We start from the raw sequence: 27,427 nt of genomic DNA, 5'->3' as shown, positions 1-27,427 counted from the left end.
GTATGTGCTTAATGGGTTAAAACAGGGTGTGTCTGGTCATTCACTAGAAAGGAAAAACAAAACTGTTCACTCAGAACCTCTGAATCACTGTGATTATAGGAGCTAGCTGGTGGGCCCTCCCTCTCTCTCACTCTCTACTGCTCTCTGTCTCTCCTCTCTCCCTCCCTCTTGCTTTCACTCTCCCTTTCTCTCCCTCCTCCCTTTCTCTCTCTCTAACTCTCTCTTTCTCCCTCTCCCTCTCTCTCCTTCCCTCTCCCTCTCTCTCCCTCCTTCTCTTTCTCACTCTCTCTCTCTCACTCTCTCCCTTTCTCTCCCTCCTCCCTTTCTCTCTCTCTAACTCTCTCTCTTTCTCCCTCTCCCTCTCTCTCCTTCCCTCTCCCTCTCTCTCCCTCCTTCTCTTTCTCACTCTCTCTCTCTCACTCCCTCCCTTTCATTGCTCCCTCCCTCTGTCACCTGGCCAGCCTCCAACCCTAAGCCTGACTCAGCACAAACAGGAAGGGCGCAAGCAAGCAAGAAACTGCTGCTCCTCTGTCCTCAGATCAGTGAGTGGTGAGACTCGGCTACTGAGAGCATCGCAGCAGAGCCTGGCAACCCAATCGCATGCGCGCAGAGTTTGCTTAGAAGTATTTGGGTAGCCGAGTGAGAGAGAGAAGCCTGTGTGTGTGTGCGTGCACGACTGTGACCATTTGACGTGCTGGAGCTGGGGATGGATGTAGCAGTGAGAAGCTCACTGTTCCAGCCACATGTTTAACCTGTCAGTGATGCGCACGGAGGCTCATGGAAGCCTCGACAGGCAGCGTGGGAGGTTGGTCTCTGACTTCTGCTCTTCCTGGTCGTCAGGCTTGTTTTGCTTCTGTCTGTGCTGCGTGTTTGTGTGTGCGAGTGTGTAGAAGTTCATGTTTGCCATCCTGGACTACTGCATTGTTTTAGGTGACGTCTGTGTTTCCTCCCATAGACCTGCTAGATGCAGGGTGCGCCGCTGTGGCTAGCAGGATGCCATTCTCCAGCCCGGAGCAGGACTCTCCCCTCGGCCTGCCCAGCATCGCTGAACTCAGCTTGGGCCTGCAGTCTCTCGGCTTGGCCTGCTGGGATCAGCCCTGGAGCTGTCCTGAGCCTGAACCTCTGGCCCAGCACTACTCTCCTGCAGCCAGTGAGTACCACACCCCCCTCTATGTGTTTGCTTATGTTAATTCTACTTTTAATTATGTTTCTTTACAGTAAAGATTCATGGATGAGGTCGTTCTAATGGTTCAGTGTACTTTGGAATGATTTGTGAATGGATATGTGTTTTTGTGATGATAGATAGTGGAGTTTTAGGAAACCTGTTTGTCTGTATTTGTGTGTATGAGAGACAGATACTGAGTGAGAATGTGCTGGTATGATGATAGATTGTTCTGGAAGGTCTGAGCTCAGTCTTAGTGCTGTCTCATATCTTTAATTCATGCATGACTAATCACTTTACCCATAAGCCAGTCCAAACACACCAGAGCTAGCTTTTCTGTTGATCCATTAGCATTTGTTCGGGTCACTAAAAACCAAAAATCTCCTTCCCCTATTTAAGAAAATGCTTGTATTTTGTATTATGCTTGTGACGTGATGATGTTCACAGAGTTTACACGTCTAAATGTGAAGTCCCTGTGTGCTTCACATTTGCTCTGCCCCAATTCTTCTAATAGAGCAGATGACATAGACACTAGCTAAGCACAGTACCCAAACCAGTTCATTTCTGCTGTCTCATTCAGGGCTGGTGTCACTTCAGGACAGCTCTCTCTGTCTCCCTCCCTCTCTCTCTGTCCCCCTCCCTCTCTCTCTCAGACAGATCTCTTTATTGCACATCACACCATTTTTGAGGTTGAATAATACACTTAGTTGGACTTTGTTAGATTTAACATTACATCCAATAGTAGGACATGTTATTGTTTTCAGTCATTCCTATATACTGCTGGTGAAGTAGGTGGGTAGCATGCTACCTCTAGTTGGGCTAATTTAAATTCATGAAATTTTATAATTTAATATAATTATGTAATTTAATTCTTCTTATCTGGGGCCATATACTTTGCATCTTAGATCCATGTTGTGTGTCTGTGGCAGTGCTTGGGTTGTTGACCAGGCCCTTGGGCAGTGCTCTGGACAGACCGCAGGGCTATCAGAGCCAAGGCTCCCTGGGTGGAGGGGACCTGTTGGAACACTTCCCCAGCCTGGCCCGCATTCCTCTAGGGATAGAGCCTCGCTCTCTGCTGAACTCCGGATCCAGCAGTCCTGTCAACTCGGAGACCAGCGGCGTCTCTTCTGCATCTGACCACCTGGTAAGCAGCTCCAAAATATAGGGTCACACAATAACCACAGCTGTGCAATCAACCTCTCCTTCCTGAGGTCTGGCCGCCATTTTGATCACAAAAACAAGGTGGTATTACTTCTTTTGTTGCGTTATTATAATTAATCTAACATTCCCCACAAAGAACTCCACACAAAGAATTTTCCTTTACTATCCAACATTTATTAAAAAACATTTATACAGAAAATTGATTAGAAAACCCATCTTCACTTCATTGTGACAAATGCTTAGCTAGCTAGCTGTTACCACTTGCTTGACCATGTGTTGTCTTCAATTTCATGCCTAATGGAGGATCAACCTATCTGGGTGGTACCAAAAGGTTAGGCAGGATTTTATAGACATACTAGTCATAGACACAATCACAGCCAGCCAGATTCCATTAAATGTTGAAACATTTAAAAAATGTTTTCCTTTAACCAAGCACCCTTGCAGAACACAGGATGTCTGGTGCTGAGTCTACCTAGTGAGTGACCTGAACTGCTTCAGAAACCCTGGTGCTCAGACAGGAGGCACAGCACAAAGAAAACATGCTGAGTAGAACTGTCATTCAGGGCACAGAGAGAGTGCAGCATGCTCAGAAATCTAGATGAACTACGACAGTGATGTTTGAACATGCTCTGTTGAAACAGGAGTGTCACTCTGCATCACCTTTCCTTTACTAGTCTAGCCTGCGGATTTCTCCTCCGGTGAACTTCCTCCTGTCTGGCACTCCGAAGGACACAGTGAAGCAGGCCGTGAGGCATAGAGAAGCCCCTGGCTCTCCTCTCCGTCCCTGTCTCCCAGGAATATCTGAAGGCTCACTGGCTAAGTGCTGGACAAAACCACCCACCTGGCCCAGTTGGGACACCCTGGGATTGCCAGATCACACCATCAGCATTGAGAAGAAGGCTCAGCTACACAGACAGGCTGCAGGTACTGTTCTGTTACTGTGACTACATTAGTCATGGCCGGATTATTTATGAGGTCTCGTGCTTGTAAGTGCATTTCCATTTTAATTTTACAATATGGTTGCAGCTAAGTTCTGCCATTAGTTAGCTCAGTTTTCTTGGTGACACTAGACCTAAGCCTTCCTCACTGTTCTTCACAGCAACAAATGAAGCCACATGTACTTGGGCTGGACAGCTGCCTCCACGCAGTTATAAAAACCCCATCTACTCCTGTAAAGTGTTCTTAGGAGGAGTTCCATGGGACGTCACAGAGGGTGAATAGTAAAAACACGTGTGTGCACAAATAGATGTCTCAGCAGAGGAATATATCATAGAAATTCATTACAAATGCATCAGATGTGTGAGATTTAAATATATGTTCCCTTAAATATAAGTTAAATATATGTTGTGTGTAAGTATAAATACGTTAAATATTTTTCTGTAAAAATCTCTCTCTCTCTCTCTCTCTCTCTCTCTCTCTCTCTCTCTCTCTCTCTCTCTCTGCAGCCAGTCTTTTGAACACATTCAGTATGTTTGGACCTCTGAAAGTAGAGTGGCCTGGTAAAGATGGCAAGCACCCCCGATGTCCCCCTCAAGGTAACCAGCTAATGCCTTGAGCCTATGTCAGCATACATCAAAATGATTGATTCATGACTGATCCTAGAAGTCATAGAGCTGATCCTCTTAGGTCAGTTTGGTCCTTAGTGGGTGTGGGTCCATGGGTGAAGGAGAGCTAGGTAGAAGATGTTAGACCCCTGATACTCAATCCTTATTCTCTGAGGGCCAATTTCTGTGGTTTTTGCTCTCTTCATAGTTGTGCAATTAGGTGCCCAATTTAAAAAACAAAACAAAAAAACAGGTTCAACAGATTCAAGAGCCAGAATTGAGTATTAGGGCTCTACACTTTAGATCTTACCAAGATAATGTGAGCAGCAGCAGCTAATTCTGCACAAAACATGTAAGTGGTGGGATCGGTCAGCATGCGCATTAAGACTGCACGTACTCTGTAGGTTACGTATACCTAGTCTTTGATTTGGACAAGTCAGTGAAGGCTTTGCTGCAGGCCTGCAACCATCGCCATGCCCATCCAGGAGATTGTCTGGAGTACTACTACAAGATGTCCAGCAAGAGGATACGCTGCAAGGATGTGAGTGTGGCACACATGTATACATTGTGCTTCAGAGTGCCATGTGGTCTGACACAGAGCTTCTTGGTCTGCAATGGAGGATAGCAGCTCTCTCAGCTAGTTCTCTGTGCCTTTCGTGTGTACACAGGTGCAAGTGATTCCGTGGGTGATCACGGACAGTAACTTTGTGCGCTGCCCCTCGCTGCGGCTCTTCCCCAGCAGAACGGTGTTTGTGGGAGCTCTGCACGGCATGCTGAACGCAGAAGCCCTGGCACACATCATGGAGGAACTGTTCGGGGGTGTCACCTATGCTGGGATTGACACAGACAAGCACAAATATCCTATAGGTCAGTCTGCCTTTAAGCCCCTGAAGCACAGACTGTACTGGGTGTGCTATTACAGTTCCGCTTACATGGGCCGTCTTTGCAGGATCCGGACGTGTGACCTTCAGGAACCAGAAGAGCTACCTAAAAGCAGTGAGTGCCGCATTTGTGGAGATCAAGACCTCCAAGTTCACCAAGAAGGTAAGAGAGGAAGTATGCACAGAGAGCACTGAGTACCTTCTGCATCCACTTCATCATCTTGGACAGACTACAACCTGTTTCTTTGTTCCTCACTTAAGTAAATCTGCCACTTCATGATTTGGTCTTTTCACCTGTTTTAGGTTCAGATTGACCCTTACCTTGATGACTCCATGTGCGAAGTGTGTACTCATCAGCCGGGGCCATTCTTCTGCAGAGACCAGGTGAGAGAGTGCTGCTATAATCCCTGATCTATAGTGATGTACCACTGTCCCACCAGAGTCATACAGCAATACTTGCATGTGTTAAAGCCAAAACCATAAATTTGAGACCAGGAAGGTGCTACTCCCTTCAAACCACAGTTCTTCAATAACCATTAGAACAGCGTTGACATGGTCCCCTCGTAAAATTTACAGGTTGAGGCCTGGATGCACCAACAGTCCTAAAGTGTTTGTGTCTACTATTTTGTTCAGTGGTTGTGTTGAATAGCTCTATTTGTGAATTAAAATCTATATAACCCTTTGTATTTAGGGTCAATGGCAGTAGGCAGTGAATATGATGCATGTAAAACTGTCTCTCCTCTGACTAATTCATGTTTCTCTGATGCACTTTTAGGCATGTTTTAAGTATTATTGCCGCTCCTGCTGGCACTGGCAGCACTCAATGGATGTGTTGAGCAGTCACCGGCCCCTCATGCGCAACCAGAAGAGCATCCACTCGTGCTAAACAGACAGCAGCATCCATATCTCTGCTGCTAACCCAGAGGCTCCAGGACTGAGGTGCCAGGCGTGGGCTCACCGGGCCCTGGGAGGTTAGCTGTGCCATCCCCTCTCCAGAGTTGATAGAGTCCCCGGGAGAAATACTGTAGAAAGTTCACGTATTGCACTGCTTTCTATATTTTCGCTGTTTACTTGTTCACTAAGGCACTATGCAGAGTGAGGGTCTGGGCGATGGTGACCCATTTGCACAGTTACCCAGACAACAGTCACCATGGAAATAACCCCAGATTTCTGCAGGTAGCAGAAATTTTATTTTTAGAGCTGTTCCACAATTTTAGTTTGTTTTTGAATACCTTACATCTAAATTCAACATACAGGTCTGGAAGCCTCTTATTTTCACTGGTTTTGCCAGTACCTTATTTTTTTTGCGGCATGTCAACTGCCTTGTTTATTTTAGAGTTTGGAGTTAATTTAACCTGTATTTTTAACATGTTTTACCTCTTTTATGTGTAGTATTAGATTGAGACATGGGAATATAACCAGATTTGCACTCTCTGGTATTTTTAGTTAGTATTTGCTATGTAGTTTTAACTACCTGGGGGTATTTGTGGTTTTGAATTATTATTATTATTTTTTTTTAATTAACAAGCAACATAACCTGGTTGATGCATGAGCTGGCTACACAGCAGCTCCCCTTATCAAGTCTCACTTTGTTGGATGCCACTGCTGCTTAGCAATATTCTTGCAATCAACGATCAGTTATATATGGTAACAACATTGGAAAGAACTTTGACCTCTGAGATTGTTCACTGTACATAGTTTTAATCAAATTGTTGCACTTTTTTAATTTGCACTTGGGGGACACAGGAGATGGTGGTTGTAAATCCCCCTCTTGTACTCTTGGACTTCTGTAGATTGGGACAGGCAGACTCATTGAAAGCATGACCCTTTAATTTCCTTGCCAGTACTGTTGTTTCTGCTGATTGTAGGACTAACTGTTAACCAGGTCTATTTATTGTGAATCATTATAAATAAAATGCAGCCCAACTCCCCATTTTTATTTAGATCTAAAGTTCTGTGCCAAAGACCTAATGTCATGTCTATGTCTTTCGGTCTGCCTTTCTCCCTTATGCTCTTTCCATTAGGTTTGTTGTGCTGAACCTGTTGCCTGGCCCAGCTGCTTTTTAGAGTTTAAAATTCTCTACCTCATTGGTCTGCAAGTGTTGCCATAGTTACCTAAAGTGGAGGTTGTTCCAGTTGGGCACAATAAAGTTGTTGAAGCATTACCAGTCTGTTCATTTTATTTCCGTTGAAAAACATATTTCAGAGAACACTGGTTTAGAGTCACATTACAAGTATGATATCAGAAAAAAATGATTTCACTATTTTTCTACATATTCCTTGGTCCTATTGTTGCAGATAAAAATACTGCATATGATTTACTGGTCAAAAAATGAAATGCCTTATTTAATAACAATTCTAAAACATTTATTGTTTATTATAAAATAAAAAAATGTGTTAACAGGTGGTAAGTGCAATTACACAAGGCTAATTAATTAGCTGTTGGTTGATAAGTATAATGTGACTGTTTCAAAGAGAGACTTTTCTGTAAGCATGAAGCCTGCATTCTGCTAGGAGATCTGCTTCTGGCTTTATCTCATTGATGTGGTAGAACCTGAGTAGCTCAATCCAACAAGAGCCTAGAGTGACTGAAAGCACTGGACCCCAACATGTGTTCTTGCTGTGATGTTTAGGTTGTGTGAATAGCTATGCTTTGGAACATCCTGACTCTTTCACAAATGGAGGCCAGATTTTAATTATTTGATTTTAGTAGCTCTAGTCAGAAAATCCACCTGGAAATCTTTGCTAGCTACCACCAGACTGAATAGATTGTAGGATCCCAATAATGCCTGTGGCACAGGCTTTTAAGGAAGCCAATGTCCACATGGACTTTGTGTTTATTCAGGTGAAGTGTGTGTGTTGGTTTTTGTTAATTTCATGCACGTGTGTTTCATGTCAGTTCTGTCTGTTTAGTGGGAGGCAGATGTAGAGCTGCTAGGCTGCCAGTTAGCAGTAGAGCTGCTACCAGCACAATAGGCAGTGCGCAGTTAGAGTCCACCAGTTGCCCAAAAACAACATTTGCCATGATTGCTGCTACGCGGCCCACTCCATTGAAGAAGCCCAGGGAAGAGGACCTAAAAGAGAATGTAATAACATTAGACTCATGTCATATATACATAGCCAATATGGAAACAAACCCAAATGTATTCCCAGAGGACAGGCTAAGGGATAGGGTACACTCATTCTACTTTAGCCCTTGTATGATTGATATGAATATTATTGTTAAATTAGAAACTAGATAAACAAATGAACATTGACAGGCCATTTTGAGTTTAGTAAGGTTGACTAATGAGAGATAAAACTGTATAGAGGTGCAGTGTATGTGTACCATGGTGGCAGTGAGGGTAGTTACCGTAAATGTGTGGGATAGAGCTCAGTGCTGATAACATCCAGAGCATTCCAAGAGATGACAGAGACCCCACTGAACACACACGACATCAAGAAACTCTGGCCTTTAGTTTTTACCTCATAAATCAGGAAAACACTCAGACTGGACACCAGCAGACTCCCAGCTGAGAGACAACAAATAAATATTTCAACATGAGCTCAGATGACCATTTAAATGAGCCTTTTTAGTGACCAGTAAAGTTTAACTATAAGCAAAGCTTGATAAAGGGAGGGAACACAATAGGAGTTTTGTATACTCACAGCAGGTTACCTCAAGAGAAACTAGGTGCCTGGATGTTTACTCACCGAGGAGGATCTTCCCTCCCACTACATCCATCAGCAGGATGGTGAAGATGCTTCCAGGGAGGTTGGATGCTGCAGTTATAAAGCCCTCCATGTACACTGTAAACAGGAAGTATGGATATTTCTTATTCTGGAAACACTGAAACAGTATTGATTGATAGTTTAAATGTCACACCTGCAGTTTTGACTGGATAGCAGCTCTTATTCTCATAGCTTTGAGCTTCAGACATGTTGGAACATGGAGAACCTCCAGCTTCAGCCCTCTTGAAGAGCTCAGGAAGCCACATCCACAAACCATAAAATCTACAACTCGAAGATTTATTCACATCAGCTTTGATGTAGTTACTGTATAATCTAGTTAATTAATAAGCGTAGGGTTCAAGAGTTTAAATGAGTACGTGTATAGATATATTATACAAAACTAACAAGTCCTTTTTTCCATACATACCCAAATGATATACAATAGAAAATGATGAGCAGGGCAATGCTTCTGGAGGTCAAAGGGCTTACAAACAGCTGTGTGATTGGAGCCAGCCCCTGGGGCACAGAGAAAACAACAGCAGAAAGTTCATATGGGGCTAATATTATACAATGAACTATATACATATCTGCAGATAGATATCAGATTCCACTTCAGTCCAAGATCCCCTTTTCCACTAGACATCATTTCAGAAATCTCAATGTCTGGAAGTCAGTCAGCTATAGAATCCTTTCGAGTCCCCAAATCAAGACACATCCCAGTGACATATGATTCTAGGTACTGATTGTGTAAAGTCCATCTGTAAATATAAAGACTCTCTCTAAAACAAGAACAAGGATAGATGGGTCAGTACTTACCCGTTTAACAGAATGATATATACCCTGAGAGCATCGAACTCTGATCCTCGGATCCCCTTTGTCCCCATCTTCTCTAGGGATAACTAGCCCAGCAGCCTATGAACATGCAAACAACCCAACTCTGTTCATTATTAAAGAACGTGTGCATGCACTAGGTAACTAAAGTAAACAGAGGGCTTCCATGCCAATTTATCCAATAAGTGAAAGTTTTGCAATTATATTTATTCAACCATATATATCAGTGTTTGTTTCAACAGGGCTACAAAGCTCCAACAGGCAAGCTTGATGAGCCGACTTCATTCTGTTCGTTATTTGTAAATCACTCTGTAATGTGAAACATTAAAACATAAGTAAATGGCATGTAAGACAACATTACATGGTTAAGCATAACACATTGTCGTACTGGGAATGAATTGAGATCTCCTCGGTGGTTGAGTTTGTACATCCACTGGAACACAGTCAGTGCCTCCTCCTCTCTGCCAGCCTGAGTTAGCCACACACACACACACACACACACACACACACACACACACACACACACACACACACACACACACACACACACAGACACAGACACAGACACAGACACAGACACAGACACAGACACACACAGACACAGACACACACAGACACAGACACACACAGACACGACATAAAAGTTCCTTGAACCTTTGCTACAAAACAATGTGCATATAATAAACAGCTAGTGTTTGAATACAAATATATACATATGAATTACTATAGCTAGTAATTCATATGTATATGAATTACTGTGCAACATAATTATGTAGTAATAATAATCTCTAATTGAATAGAGAACATTGACAATAGTCAATTTTTAGTAGTTAAACAGCTCGATTCTTAACAAAATTAAGGCACGTTTTTAGACTGAAGTGTAGTGAATTTTTGTCAGTATAAATATAAACATTATAGAACTCAAATAAGATTTCATATTAAAATCACCTTCTTTAAAAGTGGGAATAACAGAATATTATAGCTACAATTTAGCATGTGTCCTTCAAGATAAGTAGTGACAATCAGGTGGCCACAAGGAAATAAAATGGAATTCCAGCAAAAGGGATCCATTGTAGACCAGACCCAAATTCATCCACAAACAAGCATCTTAGAACCAGCTGAGCTATGCTGAGCTGAGCTGTCTTCACTTATGCCCATTTCCTGAAGAGTAACCTATACCTCCAGCAACACAGGGAACACTGTGTAAACAGAAACATTTCCTGCTTGAGGAAACCACATGGAAGGGCCATGGGGCTACCTCCATTAAGAAGCGGGGGCTCTCTGGCATGACCAGCCTGAAGATGAGGGCTGAGGTTAAGCTGGGGATGGAGCATACCACCACAAACACCCTCCAACTTTGGAAGTCCAACCATCCTAGCTCAATATGCAGAAATGTCTTGGGGATGATCAACCAGGCTGCACCTGTACACACAGTCACAAACATGGTTACAGAAACATCAGTGCCTCACCCACTTTGTGAATTCTTGTGCTGTAGTTAGAAGGGTATTATAGAAAAAGCAGGGGCAATAAACTGTCACTGAATTCACTGTCAATGAATCATTTGTAAACTTGTCTCATGTAACTTTCTTCACAAAGTAAGGCAATGTACCTTCCCATTTTATATGCATGCAGTGACAAAGAACAGAAGCACATTACACACACAGTGTTACAGAATAGCAGAGCACAGCTCAGATAGATAAACCATTACATTCAAACAAAGAATCAGGCTAGTAGATATATGCTGTACCTGCAGCTAAAAGGTTTCCAGCCATCCAGAACGTGGCCAGAGCACTGATCATGGCCCCTCGCCGCATCCTTGGCTGGAACTCAGAAAAGTAGGAGAAGATAACGGGGATGGAGCCGCCCACACTGCAGATCAAACACACAGGTACTTGTCTTTGGCAAAAGAAAGGAGTTATGTCACCCCTAAAGAAATGTCAAACTCTATTGCAACAACCGATATACTTCTCCTTTGAAAATCCATGTCAGTTCAGGGTGAGTCTTAATCTATAAACCCTAGACATCCAAAGATACACACACCGTAGAAATACTTACACGATTAAGTCAAGTACACTACAAAACTCTGAAGGTCACTGTTTCAGAATATTCATAGAGCCTCTAACCCTATTCCACTAAGGATCCGTAGTAACAGGAACAGCCAGAAGCTCTGGGCTAAACTGGCCACAGCACCAAATATTCCGTTCACTGCTAGTGAGATGGCCAGCACCCTCTGTCGGCCTGTCTGATCAGCCAGATACCCCCACATATATCCACCAAGCATCATACCTGCACAGGAAATAGGACCATCTTGAGTCAGTCATTAATACTACAGGGAAAAACAAAACAAAACAATACCCCTCGACTCATTTGTTGTTTTTACTTCTCAACCACATTAAAAACATGAGACCATATTGAATAAATCTACCTGAATTGCTCAGCAGAAACAATTTCATGTTAGTTAGTATTAGAGTTTGGTTCAAGCAATTTTGATTATTTAACTTTCTGATAGTGATATTAGATTATATCCTCATGTTACAACACTTGTTGGAATCTGCCATTATATCAAACTTCTCAGAGTAAGATTGCTTATTCATGGATATTTGCCCTTTATGCTTTAAATAACATGACATTGCTGAAACTACATTCATGGGAAGGGCAAATTAGACCTACTTAAAAGTCCTCTAAAATTTCTAAGAAGGGACTTACTAAACAACTGCCTTATGAACAAGCCCAATGTTATCCAATATTTTAGTTCTATAGAGCCTGCTTAGGACTACGTCCCAAGGCTGTGACAAATGCACAGCATTTGTAATACATGATTTACCAGCAAAATAAAAATGATACTTATCGCTCGATTAACCCGAAGTCTGAAATGCAGTGGACAGACTGATATTCTATCATCTACCAAGGAATATGCTGGCGGTCAGCAACCCCATATCTGCTGAGCTGAGCTGCATATCACAGCGGGCGGTGGGCAGAAGGAAGGACACACACAGTATCTCCACTGCATCACTGGCATTGGCCCAGCCACACACCACCAGCAGAAGGCCATGGGACAGACCAAACCCTGAGGACCCAGAACGAAGTAAAGGCAAACAAGATCACTGTGACTGGACAGCACATATTTAACCACAGTGATCACACACACTTAAAGAGCCATAGTGATCACACACACTTAAAGAAATTAGTTAACAGCACACAACCCCCGCCCCGCCCCGCCCCAACATTAAACAGTGTAAAATAGGAAACAGCCTCTTTTATATTGTAAAAAAATTACATGCAAAAAAAGATTCAAAAATCTAACTGAACTTAACGTGGTAATACCTGCTTCCTCGACGGCCTCCTCATACGACAATTTCCTGTGATCATTACTGGCGTCTAGCGTCCTCTCAAAGACAACATCCCCTGTTTCCCAGATTTACGTCACATCACTTAGTCACAATCCGCAAAGTTCATGAACATTTTCAATCGCAAACTAAATTACTACCAACTACGATCAGGCAAATTGCGAAATAAGTTAAATTGTGCTAAATTAATTTGTTGATATTAGCCTACCTTCATTATCCGAATCATGGGATGTAGTCACTATGTTACTGGAGGCAGCAAGCAGGGGCTCGCGTGCTGTGTCTCCGTACGCCTCTACATATAGTTGAGACATCGAATGCTGCCAGTAAATACAATTCTCGCACCAAAATTATCTTAGACGTTCGTAGCTGCACATAGCATCGTTGCGTTAAAAACAAAAAAACAAACAAACTGAGGGAGAGAGCTAGCTTAGCTATCAAAACGAAAGCACAAACTCCTCCCTTCAATTTACGCGATTACATTTAATGGTTGTAAACAAAGCACGGGATTGTGGGAAATTTCTTTTGAACGCTCCGTCTGATACCGCAGTCAAGCTATCCGAGTTTTAGCGACTCATGGTCAAGTCACATTTACAGTCTGCGCTTTAAAGTGGAATGCGCCTATATGTCCAATTTTACGGTATTTGCTGCTAATCGCACAGGAACGCTCCCTAAGCGTTATGGAAAACAGTGACGTTCGTATTTTTTGAAGAGCTTTGATTTTGGTTTTTCTCTATAATGTTTCTCAGAAGTTTATTATAGCGCTTGACTGCCAGCTAAAACAGGGATTACAAATGTGCAGGGCAGGGGGATACTCCAGGGCTGAAAAATTCCACTGACAATTGAGTGGTGGCCCATGGCTATCACCAGATCAAGGTGGAAAAGATTCTACTGCACCAATTCTTAATTAATCTATATTGAAGTCCTTGTATTTGTAATGATGTTTAAATGTCCATTTAATGTAGAGAAAGTATAGTTAACTATTTCTCTGAATTTTCCAATAATGCCAAAACAATTCTACTACCACCCAGGAGTGGTAGACTTTGCCTATTTGGACAGATTTGGACAGATTCTACTGTACCATGCTTTCAAAAATCCATATTAAAATCCTAATGTTGTTATTGGGCTTGGAGACAGTATGGTTGTCTATTTCTCAGGAAATTTCCACAATGCTAAAATAGATCCACTACCACATAAGAGTAGGAGCCCTTGGCTATCTCCAGTGTAAGTTTGGACAGATTTCACTGTACCATTTCTTCATAAATCCATATTAAAGTTGTACTACCTTTAGGTGAATTAATGCACTCATTTCTTATAGACTAAATTTGGATATCTATTTCTCAAAGTTTGTCCCATAATGCCAATGCAGTTCCACTACCTCATAAATGTAGGAGCCCTTGACTATCACCAGTGCAACTTTGGGCAGATTTTACTGGTTGGTTGTCTGGTTGGTTCAACACTACTTGTATATTTGTATGGATCTGGAGGTTCCACAGGATTTTAGCCTTATTTTTGTCCACCAGTCTCTGTAGTTCCTCCCATCTGGATGTGGGGGTGTCCAGTTCATATGTTTTGGATATGTTTCTATATATGATGTATATCATCAACAACAGCTCTAGATGTGCTACATGTACATTTATTAACACAACCACTATAATAATTGACACAAAAGGATCAATTGTCATCACCCATTCCTACTCATGCATTACTGCAGGAGTTGTCTAATGTATTACTTGCAAATTATCAACTTTACATAGAAACCAAGAGAAGGCTTGCTGATTGGTTTGCTGAATACCTTTAAACTGCCAGAATTAAGAATTTGATGTTTCCAGTGGCAAGTCATTTTAATACTATTGGACACTGTATTGATGAAATATCTATTTGCATTGCGAATTGTAGCTATGGCAGCAATGGAATTAGGAATCTCAAAGAAAAAGAACTGATCTACACTCTTGGAATTTTAGAACCCCATGGAATAAATGTTATAATTTAAACAAAATATAAACTGGTTCCATCATGTAGCATCAAATATCTGAGAAGGGTTCCAGATACCTTAAATATCAAATAAAATATTTTTTAAATTAACTTCATAATGAAATTATTTTAAAGTAACTTCATCTTGGGGTGTTTTATGAAATTATGTAGGTGTTTACATTTCTACATTTAGTTACATTTGGCTTCAACTCGGGGAAAATATAATAGTAAAAATCTTTACAGTTCTTACATTCTCCATTTAAACCTTCCAAGGATTCTGGAAGTTATTGAGGTCTGATAGGAATTTCAGGAGCTTTGGATGAGTTGCATAATGCTTCTTCCTCTTTGAAACAGCTTTTGAGCCATGTTCAATTTTGAGCCCCAAGAAACCCCTACAGTAAAACACGGAAGGGCAAGGAAATTATATTGATTGTTTAGTACTCATTAAAATACTGCAATTTGTTCATAATAAATTGTACTTCCTATGTTGATTCTCCTCTTGACTATCATTTATTTCAGCACTAAGCTTAATAGTCCTGAGAAAATGTCCAACGCCCCAGCCCTAGACAGTTCTTTTGATTTGACATGATGCAGTCCAAGAAATTGATATATACAAAAAATATACTTTTTTTCTTTTTCACCACAACCAAAATACGTTTTAATAAATTACAACAAATGTCCTCAACGTCTCCTCACCAAGACATGCTTATACTGTACTTACCCATGATAATGATGCAAGGAGTAGTACAAAGTTATTTTTGGCCATCTTGTGAAGGCAACAGAAATCATCTTAACTTCTACTGTTTTACTGTTATCTATTATTGAAATATTAGTTTGAACCTCAAGCTAGCCTGTATGCTATAATTTTAACCAAAGTAAAATGCCTTATTTCATCACACATAATACCAACTCAAATTTGGCCCAAATATAATTCATATTTCAGTGAATGGCTGAAAACCAATTTATATCTGGTGTCTAGGCATTCAGATGTAGCTGAAGTAGCTGTTGGGGTATCTTATGTCTAAAAGGTCCTTTTGTCAATTTGTCATATTTTCACGTGCCATATTCTAAGTAATTCTTTGTCGCTGACTCAGCTACCATGTAGCCTACTCTTTTTTCTTGGAGTTGTGAGGGGGACAAAAACATTCACTTTCAGTCTGTCATTTCAGTAACTAGCTACTTTTTCTCTAACTGTATTTAGCTAGCTAGCAACTTAGTACGCACACTTTCAAAACTGTTTAAACATAAAAAGAAATGCAATTCGTAGAGGTTTTAACACTTAAAAAAATGTCAGTTACATTTGATAAAGTTAATTGGGGCACCAACCTGATTAACAGGGCAAATTTATTAATTTTAAGAATTTTTTTAATGATTAATAATTAAATCTCAAGTTGCCAATTCAGTATGTGCTTACTTCTTATCTACCAAACATTAGGATATTAGGAGACAGGGCATAGTTCTTATTGAGACAAAAGGCCTAGTGCATGCATATCGAATAGCCTTTGTTTCTGTGATGGAGAGAAGGATTTCTCTAGGACATAGGAATACACAAATCAACTACATTTACCTGATGCTTTTATCCACAGCAACTTACAATTACAACTGAGGCCTTGCTCAGGGGCCCAACAGTAGCAACTTGATAGTGGTGGAGCTTAAACCAGCAACCTTCTAATAACAAGTCAAGTACCTTAACCACTGAGTTACCACACTAAACAACACAAGGAAAATCATACATTTTTTACCTCCTGAGCTTAAACTGAAGTATCATAAAATACACCGGTGTGTATTGAGACAAATGCGTGTGCATACATACAAAAATTATTTAACCTATACAAAAAAAAAGAAAGGTTTAGAGAATCTTCTGTTTAGCTTGCACCCAGACCATCCAGAGAAACAAACACATACACACGCGATTTAACCTTTAATGGACTATAATAAAAAAAAAATAATAATAAAAAAAACCTTGACTTTATTTTAGTATGTTTGTAGGTAAAAAAAAAAAAAAGTCAGCTTTGTTTTGGTCACCATTTTGGTCAATCACTACCCATGTTGAAATATTGCAGGAAAATTTAAACAGTTTAAAAACTCTTTCTGCAGAGCATGTATTCCCAAGTCTACACAGTGTAGCTAGAATATAATTCCAAGCCTGAGTATCTATATTTGACAATATTTGGGTAACATCTTTAACAATATTGTTTGATTAGAAGCTGTTAAGCTTTCATGCATGAGAACTAGTTCTGGGATGGTCAGTGGCAGCCACAGGGTTTCTATGCAGGTATTTAAAAGTGGAATTTATTTAAAAGCAGGAACTTGAATATAGGAGATTATTACTAAAACTTGTTACTCATTAGATATACCCAGAAAAGTGCAAATTAATCAAAACTGTGTGATTGTATACAGTTAATAAATGTACCTATTTCTCATCCACCTTCTCACATTACCTGTAGACTCTCAAATGAAAAAGCCCCTCCCTCAAATTCATCTCGTTTAGAAGCTGTCCACTCTCTCGCGCGATTAAAATACATCGAAAATGGCTAAGAAAGACCCGGTGGCATAGCAGACATTTCGCTTGTTTTGGACAGCAGATGGAGCTGGCTGTTATTTTCGAGAATACTGCTGCATAAACCTCGACCAGAAGCTAGCAAGTGTTCAGTGAGCCCACATCATCACTGCAAACGTATTGTCAAGACTTGAATGTAAGCTACCATGCGATCTACAAATAGGGCATAATTTAAAAAACTGCATCACATTTTCAGCTATCCATGACACATGCCATATGTTGATATCAGCCGTCTCAATCTCTCCAGAACTGAAGCTAGCACAGGGGTGTGTTGGCTATTGGGCTATAGCCGCGGGTATCTTAGTAAAAACTCTTCTACACTGCTCAACAGTTTACCATAACTTCACTCAGCATGGTAGTCTACGGTCCGTTTTTCTGACCCGGTTTACAAAGTTACTTAGTACCCAGTCATTCGGCCTTCATCGTATCTTTTTACAGTACAAGAAGTACCATAGCCAAAATGAAACCAGAATTTTCCCTTTTTTAGTCAGTGAATAAAAACACTGGACATTTTAAATGATATATTGACCGCCGACCTGTAAATACCCCCAGTTTTTCTTTCAGAAATCTGGTCAATTTATGCTATCCCCTCCCATGCAGGCTTGCGTTTGGGTGGAAGGGGGGTAATCTCATTGAAAGGTTGCTTACCTGAGGACGCCGCCCCCGGCCGCTCGGTAAAACCTTGCTATTAGACATTGGGTCTAGATTTGATCTACTTCTGTTATTTAATATTGAACTAACTGCCCCGTAGGTGTAACTGCACTGCAATTTATCTTATATTTATTTGCTCACACCCCTTGCGAATTGTTATTAAAACTACCCAGAAGTCGTTTTGAATTTTTAGATGGGGCAGATGAGCGTATGTAACAGTGTGCACCAGTAGGTGGCGATGTGCTGTGCATTTTCCCCGTCTTTACCAAAGTTTTATGACGCTGTCTCCAGCTTGTCTACTGTAGATTGAATGAAGATGGCGGCCAGTTCAGAGCGTAGTCCCCCTCCCTTCCCCGAATTAGAGGACCAGGAACTAGAGCCCGAATTAGAGGATGAAGACAGCGATGAAGGAGCAGATATTTTCACAGGCAGTGTGAGTAATTACAGTGTCTTAAAGCTAAGTGATGAGTCTTGTCACTAGACAATGCTAGGTTGGTGCTAGGTTGGTTGTGACTAAACTTTGGGCATGAAGTCATCTTCCAGTCCACTTTCACTGCTCAGCTAACGCTAGCTTGACTCGCAACCGAAAACCTTCTGCAGCTATTTAGCGATTAGCTAGCTAACTCAATATTCCTATTTTCGTCTTATTTCCATTCACAGCATTGTCCAGGGAGCCATGTCATTTTCATAATGTCTCAGGTTAATTAGCTAGCTAGGTAGCTATCACATTAGCCGTGGCACCGTGGCTTATCAGAATCCTGATAGCAAGCTGTTTGTTAGCTAGCTAGCTACCTCCGTAGATAAGGAAACATTACCTAGCTAAACTAGAGTTTTGCACTTCTGTTAGGTTTAGATGCCTGACTGGACAACTGAAAAAGTCTGTGGCAGATGCACAGTGCACGTAAAGTAGGACTGGAGCTGCAAAGTGACTTTATTTATCTAGCTAGTTAGCTACCCTTGCTAACCAAGTGTCGTCTACCGTTAGTTTCTAATGCTCTGTTCTGAAGAGTAAACAGTGTCATTTGTAGGAATGTGACCCTGGCATTGCAAGTAATCTTGTGTTGTCACTGACTAGGGAGTTCACACCATACTCACTGTTTTTTCATATGTGGTATTCTGAGGAGTGTAAATGTTATGCACTTTTGGATTATTTATGAATCATCCTATCCTATTGAGTCAAACCATTTTAGCCAAGTTATTGAAAAGACTGTCAGTGAAAAAGATGACCAGGAACACTGTCCAAATTTAGGCTGAGTAGATGATTAGGGTCAGTTAGGCTAGGCCTAAAGAAAAAGTATCAAGGAAAGCTGTTCTGTAAAATGTAATTCCTTCTCAAATATGTCAGCAAGACTGTTAGTGAATGTTAACTTTGCCAACTGAGTGACTTAATACCTGGGCAAAGCAGTGGTTTTGAAGACAAAGGAGTGGCCAAAGTTCTCATATGCCCAGCGTGCTGGTAAAACTAGGACAGCCCCTGGTCATGTGAGTCTCAGATGTGCTCACATGTACAGACTGCTGTTTGTCATTCAGGAAGACCATACCTAGGCCTTCTGAGCAATGTGTAATATGCAACTCGGTGTCTTTAGTGTTGAGTTCTCTAATGCACACAAACACAATGTATGTTACATGTTTATTAGTGCTTATTACAGATAAGAAGGGATGTAAGAATCAGGCCAATGTTTCTGCATATTTTATAAATGAATAACAAAATCATATGTTGCATTTTATACATTGTTGTCAAAGTAAGGCCTCCTTTGATTATTTTGGTTTTGCTCTGTCTGCTTTTTGCAGACACTCTCTTCAATGGATCCCCCTCTTCCTGTGAGCACCAGTGAGCCTGACAAAGACATCTTCAGTGGACCACGAGCAGAACCCTTGAATAACCCACTGAGCGAGACGGCTGCTGAGCAACTGAAGGCTGTAAGTGGAGCATCTAGTAAAGCCAAAGGTGATGTCCCTGTGGAGGAGGCCGGCAGTGAGGAGCCGGATGACCTGTTCAGTGATCCCCTGGGGGAATCTGGAGCTGAACTGGAGACACACACAAGCAATGCTCCATTACTGGACTTCAGTGAGGAACCACCAAAGAGTGATCCCATCAAGAAGGCAGCAAGTGCCGATGATTACATCAAAAAGCCTCAGAAAGACATTTTTGAAGAATCCACAGAAGATGGTGTTAAAGCAGCTGCCGCGCACGTAGGCAGCGTTGCGGCTGAAAAGAAAGTGCTGCACACCGACCTGTTTGGCGATGGCGTTGATGATGACGAAGACAAGGATGACCTGTTCAAGACACCTCCTGGAGCCATGATGAAGAAACCTCAGGCCTCGCTGTTCAGAGCAGAACCTGACGACATCTTCCCTGAGGCGAAGACCGAAGCCAAACCAGCCACTAAAGCCAGTGCTAAGCAGCCTAACAATGCGCCGACCGACCTCTTCACCGAAGAACCGTTCACAGTGATGCCTGCTGCCAGGGCTGCTGTGAAACCTGCTGCGATACCCAGTGCTAACACCAGCTCCAAGACCAATGGACTGCACTCGGATGAGGAGGATCTCTTTGCGGGTATGCAGTCTTGGTCGCTTGCTCTTTTATCGATTGTGGCCTCTTTGGCCAGGCTTTTGTTACATATTGGGTAGAACTTGGGCTTAGTATGAAAATAGAGTGCTTTTCTGTCAGCTTTACAATTGAATGTTGTCCTTTGTGGTACTTAGTAATTTTCCAAAAACAATGTGAGTGTATTGTCCCTGGTGATAAGGAAAATGCAATTTCAGCAGGACACTTTAGGGTTCAGGAATAGCAATAGAAACATCTTTCACATTGGCCTGGCCCTTGCCTTTGGATGGTTTTAGCTCAAAAGACTGTGGGAATGTTTAAATGTGTGGTAACACCTGTTTGGTTTCAGCTGTAATGTGTTTTTATGTCTGCTGTAATGGTATAGGATAGCAGTCTCACCACCTCTTTGTTGTGTTTTTATTAGCTGTGCTCTTTGTGGTTTAGTGTAGTAGGCAGGCTGATGATCCTGTGGCCTTGCACTGAAGAGCCCTGCACTGAAGAGCCCTCAGTATTTCGCTCACTTCCAAGGAACTGAGTCAGTGTGTCATGTTTGAATTGCAAAATTCCTTCTGCTAATCTCTTCCTCTGTTCTCTCTCTCTCTCTGTCTCTCTCTGCCTGCCTCTCTCTCTCTCTCTCTCTCTCTCTCGCTCCACACCTCTTTACCTCAATCTAAGAGGCCACAGTTGAGCTGTCTCTGGACAGTCCTCGTAATGACCGCAGAAAGAGAGACGCGATGAAGCCCTCGGAGCCAGTTCCCTGTCCGTCTACTTCGACTAGCTCCTCCAAGCCTCAGCCCAAAAAACTGGAGGAGGTAGGAGACCCAGCCCAGCTCACCTCTGCTAATGGCAGTTGGAATGTTGTTTAGGGTTATAGTCAACTTTGCTTAAACTCAGCCTTGGGCCTCAGGGCTCCTTTTCTGTTCTAAGTCTTATGAACCTGATTACACTGAGTGAGTGCTGATCAATTATATTTCTTTCTGTCATGTCCCTACCTCTCTTTTTCTGTTTTTCTCTCTCCATCTGTCTCTCTCTCTCACACATACACACACATCATACAGCTGGAGGAGGAAGAGAAAGAAGACAAATTTGATTTGAACATTTCAGTCACAAACCCAGAAAAAGTTGGTAAGTATATCTTCTACTGTTCTGATAAATTCTACTTGTCTTGCTTCTAAAAAAAAGTCATTTGGATAAATGCATATCTTATCCACATACGTCAGAAAACCATTTGTGCATGTACAGCTTTCTGTGCCATTTGCGGTGGGAAGTGGAATACAAGTGTCAAGCCCATGACATTTTAACTGTTTGATTTATGATACCACAACACAATGCTCAACAGAAACTTTCTCTGACAGTGTCCCACTTCCCCTTTTTTGTCTTATGGCAGCTAGTTCATGTTTCCTGCTTCCATCCCCTGGGTTTAAGTAGGCATGGCTGTAGAGCTGCACTGCTTCCCCTCTCTCAGTTGTTTGGTATATTTTGTGGTCATGTTTATTTTCCATAACCTCTTGTGAGTGTAATGATTTGTAGTACAGGAGCCTGTGGGCCTATCAGCAGAATGAGATGTGTGTATGTTATATGTTCAGACTAATTAACTGTGGCCCTCTTCTTGCAGGCGATGGTATGAATGCTTACATGGCCTATAGGGTATCAACACAGGTATTTTCATTTGCCTGTTGATTTCAAGGTGTTTCTTGAACAAATAGCCAGGCTATGTCTTTGCATTAATGGTGTAGAGATTTTTATATTGTTGCATCCTTGTAGTGCACTTAACTATGTGTAGATGCACCTTGCTTTGGGCTCTAACCATTCTCTCTCTCTCTCTCCCTCTCTCTCTCTCTCTCTCTCTCTCTCTGTGTCTGTCTGTCTGTGTCGCGCACTCTCTCTCTCTCTCTCTCTCTCCCTCTCTCCATCTGTCTGTCTCACAGACAACATTGTCTATGTTTCGCAGTAAGCAGCTCACAGTGCGTAGGCGCTTTAGTGATTTTCTGGGTCTGTATGAGAAACTCTCTGAGAAACATTCGCCAAATGGATACATCGTGCCTCCTGCACCAGAGAAGAGCATTCTGGGTAAGTAGGCCTCCCTCTGTTAGGGGGAGGACTGTTTCATTTTCTGGTTTTGCTTTGTTAATATTCCATTTAGTTTTCTGTCATTTTGGTTCAGTGTAGTTCTGACTGGCAGTTGTGTACTGTGCTGGTTTTGTGTAGGAATGACTAAAGTGAAGGTTGGCAAAGAGGACCTGTCTTCAGATGAGTTTGTAGAGAGGAGGAGAGCTGCTCTAGAAAGGTCACTCACTGCACATCTTTACTGGAATTGTTTAACAGTGATGACACAATTATTGTTGTAAAAAAATAAACTCAATCCTGAGGCTCACACTCTCAGCATCTCCTCAGGTACCTCCAGAGAGTTGTGTCCCATCCTTCCCTGCTACAGGACCCAGATGTGAGAGAGTTCTTAGAAAAAGAGGAGGTAAGATCACTTTCACTTTCTCTCATTGATTATCATAAGATATCTGTCCATTGTTATCCTTCCTCTGGTACCTCCACTAGGGTTAATGCATTCTGGTATGCCTCAGATGCAAAAGAAAGTATGTCCACAGCCTTATCTTTGCTGTGTGATCACGGTTGTGTGTATGTATTGTTAGTTACCCAGGGCAGTTAGTACCCAGGCTCTGAGTGGAGCAGGTTTCCTGAAGATGATCAACAAAGCTACAGATGCAGTCAGCAAGATGACCATCAAAATGAATGAGTCGGATGTGGTAAGTAATTACCGCTGCATTGGCTTCTCATGAAGGCGGTGTTCTGAACAGCCTTAAAGCCCGCTGTGCTGCACGTCTGCCACAGGCAAAAAACTGTCAAGTATTTGATTCCAGTGGATTGAGTGTGGTGATGTGCCTTTGCAGTGGTTTGAAGAAAAGTTGCAGGAGGTAGAAAGTGAGGACCAGCAGCTACGGAAACTGCATGGCATGGTGGAGTCCCTGGTCAACCACAGGAAAGGTGGTGCCTGCATGGTTTTGGGTTCAACCCCCCTATGAGTAGCCTCCTAATTTGTCCTTTACTCTGTCATAATCTAACTTGTGAGGGGCTTTCTCTATTTTTGTTTTGTTTGTCAAGTAAAAGATCTATTGTGACAGACAGAAAGGCTCAGGCTGGAGGGAGGGCGTGGTGATGGCTGAACTGTGTCATTTGCTTGCAGAGTTGTCTGTGAACACAGCAGTGTTTGCTAAGAGCGTGGCCATGCTGGGCAGCTCGGAGGACAACACAGCATTGTCGCGAGCCCTGTCTCAGCTGGCAGAGGTGGAGGACCGCATCGAGCAGCTTCATCAAGACCAGGCAGCCAACGACTTCTTCATCTTCGCTGAGCTCCTTGCCGACTACATACGGCTGCTGGGGGCTGTGAGGGTAGGGAGACGCATCCACAATCCATGTTCATGCAGACCAAGTTAAGTGTTCTCTTCAAACGTAGCTTTAATGGGCACAGCTTGTCACATATTAAACCTTGTGCTAGACTGAAACTCAGCATTAACATAGATGTTCACTGAGGTTCAAGCTTTAATTATTTCTAAATGTTTTTAGTACAGTAACTGAGGTAGTTCATAACTATCTGTAAGGATGGCTATGGTGCATAAATCATATTTAAGGGTTTAATCTTTCACCCATACACCGATAGATACGTACGTGTGTATTTGTCTTTGTGTCCAGGCTTGCTTTGACCAGCGCATGAAGGCATGGCAGCGGTGGCAGGATGGTCAGAACATGCTGCAGAAGAAGAGAGAGGCCGAGGCCAAACTGCTGTGGGCCAACAAACCAGAAAAACTGCAGCAGGCCAAGGATGAGATTGGCGAGGTAGTGCTCCCCTGGAGGCCAGGCCACACCTAGCCTCTCTGTTGGCTTGTCTTTCTTTTTGGTTCCTTTTTTTTTTTTTTTTTTTTAAACATTTTGTTTATATTGTTAAAGTTGGTTTATTCGACAGCCCCAAAATAGTGCACCCAGGGTGGTAACTCCTTTCTCTGCTTTTTAAATGTTCAGATGTGCAGAACATTTTCTTTTTGAGCTTACTGCCTGAGTTGTTTTTTCTTGTAATGTCAGTTTGCTACCTGCTGAAACCTGCCGCAGCGCCTGAGTTTCACTAGAGAGAGGGGGAATGCGGTTGAAGCGTGAGGCGTTTTAACAAGTGTTTCTTGCCTGTTAACCTGGCAGAAAACAGCTAAATCCTCTGTACTCCAGATATTAACCAGTTCTACTTTAATTGATTAACCCATATGACCCTAAAATAGCTTGCTGCTCAGTTTTAAGAAATAAATAACCCTGACTATGAGAAGTGAAGTGGACTCTCTTTTTTGCTTTTTGTTCTGTGTTATAACAAAGTAGAGATGCATGTCTGCTTTGATTTCAGTGATGGGGCACCCAAGGTTTGCACGAGTGCTTCCATGTATATAACACTTGAGCTGACAACACCCACAGTAAATTTAAACATTTGTTTAACTTTGATTCCTGTCCCTCGGGTGGGCTACTGTGACTCTGGACTGTGTCTTGTGTTACAGTGGGAGGGCAGGGTCAGTCAGTACGAACGAGACTTCGACAGAGTCTCTGCTACCGTGCGCAAAGAGGTCATGAGGTTTGAGGTGGGCAGAGAGAATGGGTTTGATGTTATTGAATAGAGTTTGTGAATTCCAATTTGTAAAGTGTTCTTCAATGTGATTATAAGCAAAGTTAATAAGATATTTGTTGTACTTGCTTTTCCGTAACAGAAAGAGAAGACTCGGGATTTCAAGAAGCAAATTATTAAATACCTGCAATCTTTGTTACATTCAGAGCAACAGGTAAAAGGATTTTCCTATATGTCTACCTTGCCATTTCAAAGACATTATTGTGAAAAAGACTATGAAAATAACTTTTGTTTGTATTTCTTTCTCTCTGTTCTAGCTGATAAAGTACTGGGAGGCATTTTTGCCAGAGGCAAAAGCAATCGCATGAGAATGTACACACTTATAAACCAACACATACACAGGCCTGCATAAGACTGTGTCTTTTCTATACACTTTACCTCTTGTCTATAAACCAAGAGAAGAGACCCAATTCAAAAGGGAAAGAGAAACAATTGATACTTTTTTATTGCCAGAAATTTATAGCTCTTCACTCTAACTGTTGTATTAATAATTGTATAGTTTTCATTTAACCTCCACGTATATTTTCTTATTGACAACTATTACTAGGGGATGTACATGCATGGTGGTGGGGTGGGTGTTGTCTTCCTTATGTGTATGCAAATCCTTTTTTTTTTTTTTTTGAGGGGGGTGTGTGTATTATTACGTGCCATTAGTGTAAATGGTATTCACGCCACACAGAGGGAGGAGGCACTCTGAGATTTGACTCACCAGAAATGTTAATCGTTTACAGTAGGGGGCCCTCTCCCTCCACACAAATGCACTTAACTATATATCACTTCCTTTTTCTCCTCTTTATGTGTACTATTTCAAAATCTGCAGAGTCTCATCTAGCCCCTTCCTAACACTCATGCCTTGTGTTATTCAGGCTGGTTTGATGTCTGGTCTAGTTAGGAGGAGGAGCAAGGGACAGGATGCTTTCTCCACCTTTTAAGAACTGGGCCATTGTGAGCATTAGGTCAGCTTTTAAGTGTTTCATTGAAACAATTCCATGGAGTGGGAGATGGCAGGTGTTAGGAAATCTAATTGCTTGCAAGTAAAGTCAAGAAAAAATACTTTCTGGAATCAAGGCAATGGATTCCATTAAATTCCATTTAAATTTCGACTATGTGTTTAAATAATTTAGCATTTTGCTCAGATCGACATTTTTCAAAATGTGTAGAGTCTCATAAGAATGGTTACAATTACAGTGGCATGTCACACAGTACTGTGCATCTGTAAGCAGATATGCAGTGGTTAAGAGACTATCATTAAAATGCAGTAGTGCTTTCTAGGACAAAGTAACAGTGTCTGCCATTCCATCCATTCATTACACTTGTTCTCTAAAAGCAAATTCTCTCCTTTTTTTCCTTGGACATTAAGCTGCAGAAATATGCATATCACCACTTAATGGATTTTCCTTGATCACTCAAATGATATTCTGCACTTTGGATTTTACAGTGTTCATCTTTAAAGAAAAACCTCATCATGGTTCTTATGGACTGGCTTTAGTTAAACTTCATTTATATAATAAAGAAAACTCTACAAACATACTAGAGGCAGTGCATTGTAAAGGCAACTGTCACTTCAGAGGAAGCTGTTGCATAGTTTATTTTGAAAGATGACGGAGAGGTTGAAGAGTGTTTGAGCACTTATGCTGCGAGCCAGTGATTAAAAAAAAAAAAAAAAAACAAACACAAAAAAAGTTCCCATCCCAAAATAGCATTCTTTTGTTTTTTGTTTTGTTTTGGTTTTTTTTGGAGGGGGGGTTCCATAAACTGTAAGCATAGTAAATCGGAAGCAAACGATCATCGTTAAAATTTAAACACTGGCTTGTGTTGCAGCATTCTTTTTTATTCTTCCTTTCTCCTTTTTAAAACCATGTTGTCCATTACTCTGTTAAGAACAGATATGGGCCAATGTCTTTGACTTACCACTTTCATTTGTGTAGTTTAAGTCAACACAGTTATCATGTTACTTTTTTTTTTTTTTGCCAACTTTTTTCCTTCGTATAAGTGACAGTGATAATCATGGGATTTGTTGTATCTCTGCCAATAATGATTAACTTGCGGTTTTTGACAAATAATCAGTTTTCACTTAAATATGCTGTTAACAGCTGACATTTTATTGGAAGATGAGACTTGACTGCAGCTCCTCCCACCGGTTAATAAACTGAGTTGGGATTTCCCCCCAGGCCTGAGGGCAATGTTGGCCCTCTAGGTGGCATCTTTATGAGCCAAATTTGGATAGTGCCAGTCATGGGTTTGACATGAGTCCCTTTAATTGCTATAAATGATCAGAAAGTAAGATTTTCTTTATTAGACCATATGTTTTGTTATCTTTCAATCAAGCCAGTAGATATCATTTAAGTGCGCCTTCTGTTGGGATACCCAATAAAGATAGTTTTAAAAAAA

General features: G+C 41.6%; 3 protein-coding genes across 5 annotated transcripts; 2 read left to right on the top strand and 1 right to left on the bottom strand.

Annotated features, from left to right (window-relative positions):
• Window positions 1-441: 441 nt before the first annotated feature.
• Window positions 442-6,913, top strand: cpeb1a (cytoplasmic polyadenylation element binding protein 1a). The gene is made up of 11 exons (XM_027000607.2): window positions 442-805; window positions 956-1,150; window positions 2,092-2,306; window positions 2,998-3,247; window positions 3,423-3,536; window positions 3,769-3,858; window positions 4,272-4,408; window positions 4,536-4,734; window positions 4,817-4,911; window positions 5,052-5,132; window positions 5,524-6,913. The coding sequence occupies exons 1-11, from the start codon at window positions 778-780 to the stop codon at window positions 5,632-5,634; spliced, it is 1,515 nt and encodes a 504-aa protein (XP_026856408.2). The 5' UTR covers window positions 442-777; the 3' UTR covers window positions 5,635-6,913.
• sv2 (synaptic vesicle glycoprotein 2) lies at window positions 6,911-13,197 on the bottom strand. 3 transcript variants are annotated; one of them, XM_027000585.2, is made up of 13 exons: window positions 12,846-13,188; window positions 12,615-12,695; window positions 12,196-12,357; window positions 11,577-11,616; window positions 11,038-11,159; window positions 10,549-10,712; window positions 9,679-9,759; window positions 9,276-9,371; window positions 8,887-8,975; window positions 8,614-8,741; window positions 8,442-8,537; window positions 8,101-8,260; window positions 6,911-7,822 (listed from the first exon to the last, which is right to left on the bottom strand). In XM_027000585.2, the coding sequence occupies exons 1-13, from the start codon at window positions 12,946-12,948 to the stop codon at window positions 7,639-7,641; spliced, it is 1,506 nt and encodes a 501-aa protein (XP_026856386.2). In that variant the 5' UTR covers window positions 12,949-13,188; the 3' UTR covers window positions 6,911-7,638. The 3 variants fall into 3 exon arrangements, with proteins under 3 accessions (XP_026856386.2, XP_026856377.2, XP_026856395.2); XM_027000576.2 differs by lacking the exon at window positions 11,577-11,616 and adding an exon at window positions 11,414-11,576 and having other exon boundaries at window positions 12,846-13,185; XM_027000594.2 differs by lacking the exon at window positions 11,577-11,616 and adding an exon at window positions 11,414-11,576 and having other exon boundaries at window positions 7,638-7,822; window positions 8,214-8,260; window positions 12,846-13,197.
• Window positions 13,198-18,110: 4,913 nt separating this feature from the next.
• snx1a (sorting nexin 1a) lies at window positions 18,111-27,427 on the top strand. The gene is made up of 15 exons (XM_027000962.2): window positions 18,111-18,252; window positions 19,611-20,376; window positions 21,043-21,179; window positions 21,426-21,492; window positions 21,983-22,026; window positions 22,296-22,437; window positions 22,576-22,654; window positions 22,762-22,837; window positions 23,013-23,126; window positions 23,271-23,364; window positions 23,564-23,769; window positions 24,070-24,213; window positions 24,912-24,992; window positions 25,119-25,190; window positions 25,294-27,427. Exons 1-15 carry the CDS (start codon window positions 18,130-18,132, stop codon window positions 25,342-25,344), a joined length of 2,196 nt encoding a protein of 731 aa, XP_026856763.2. The 5' UTR covers window positions 18,111-18,129; the 3' UTR covers window positions 25,345-27,427.

This window comes from Electrophorus electricus, chromosome 2, assembly GCF_013358815.1.
Source record: "Electrophorus electricus isolate fEleEle1 chromosome 2, fEleEle1.pri, whole genome shotgun sequence".
NCBI classification, from domain to species: Eukaryota; Metazoa; Chordata; class Actinopteri; order Gymnotiformes; family Gymnotidae; genus Electrophorus; species Electrophorus electricus.
Note: the sequence above shows the minus strand (reverse complement) of the source record. Positions and strands in the feature narration are given on the sequence as shown.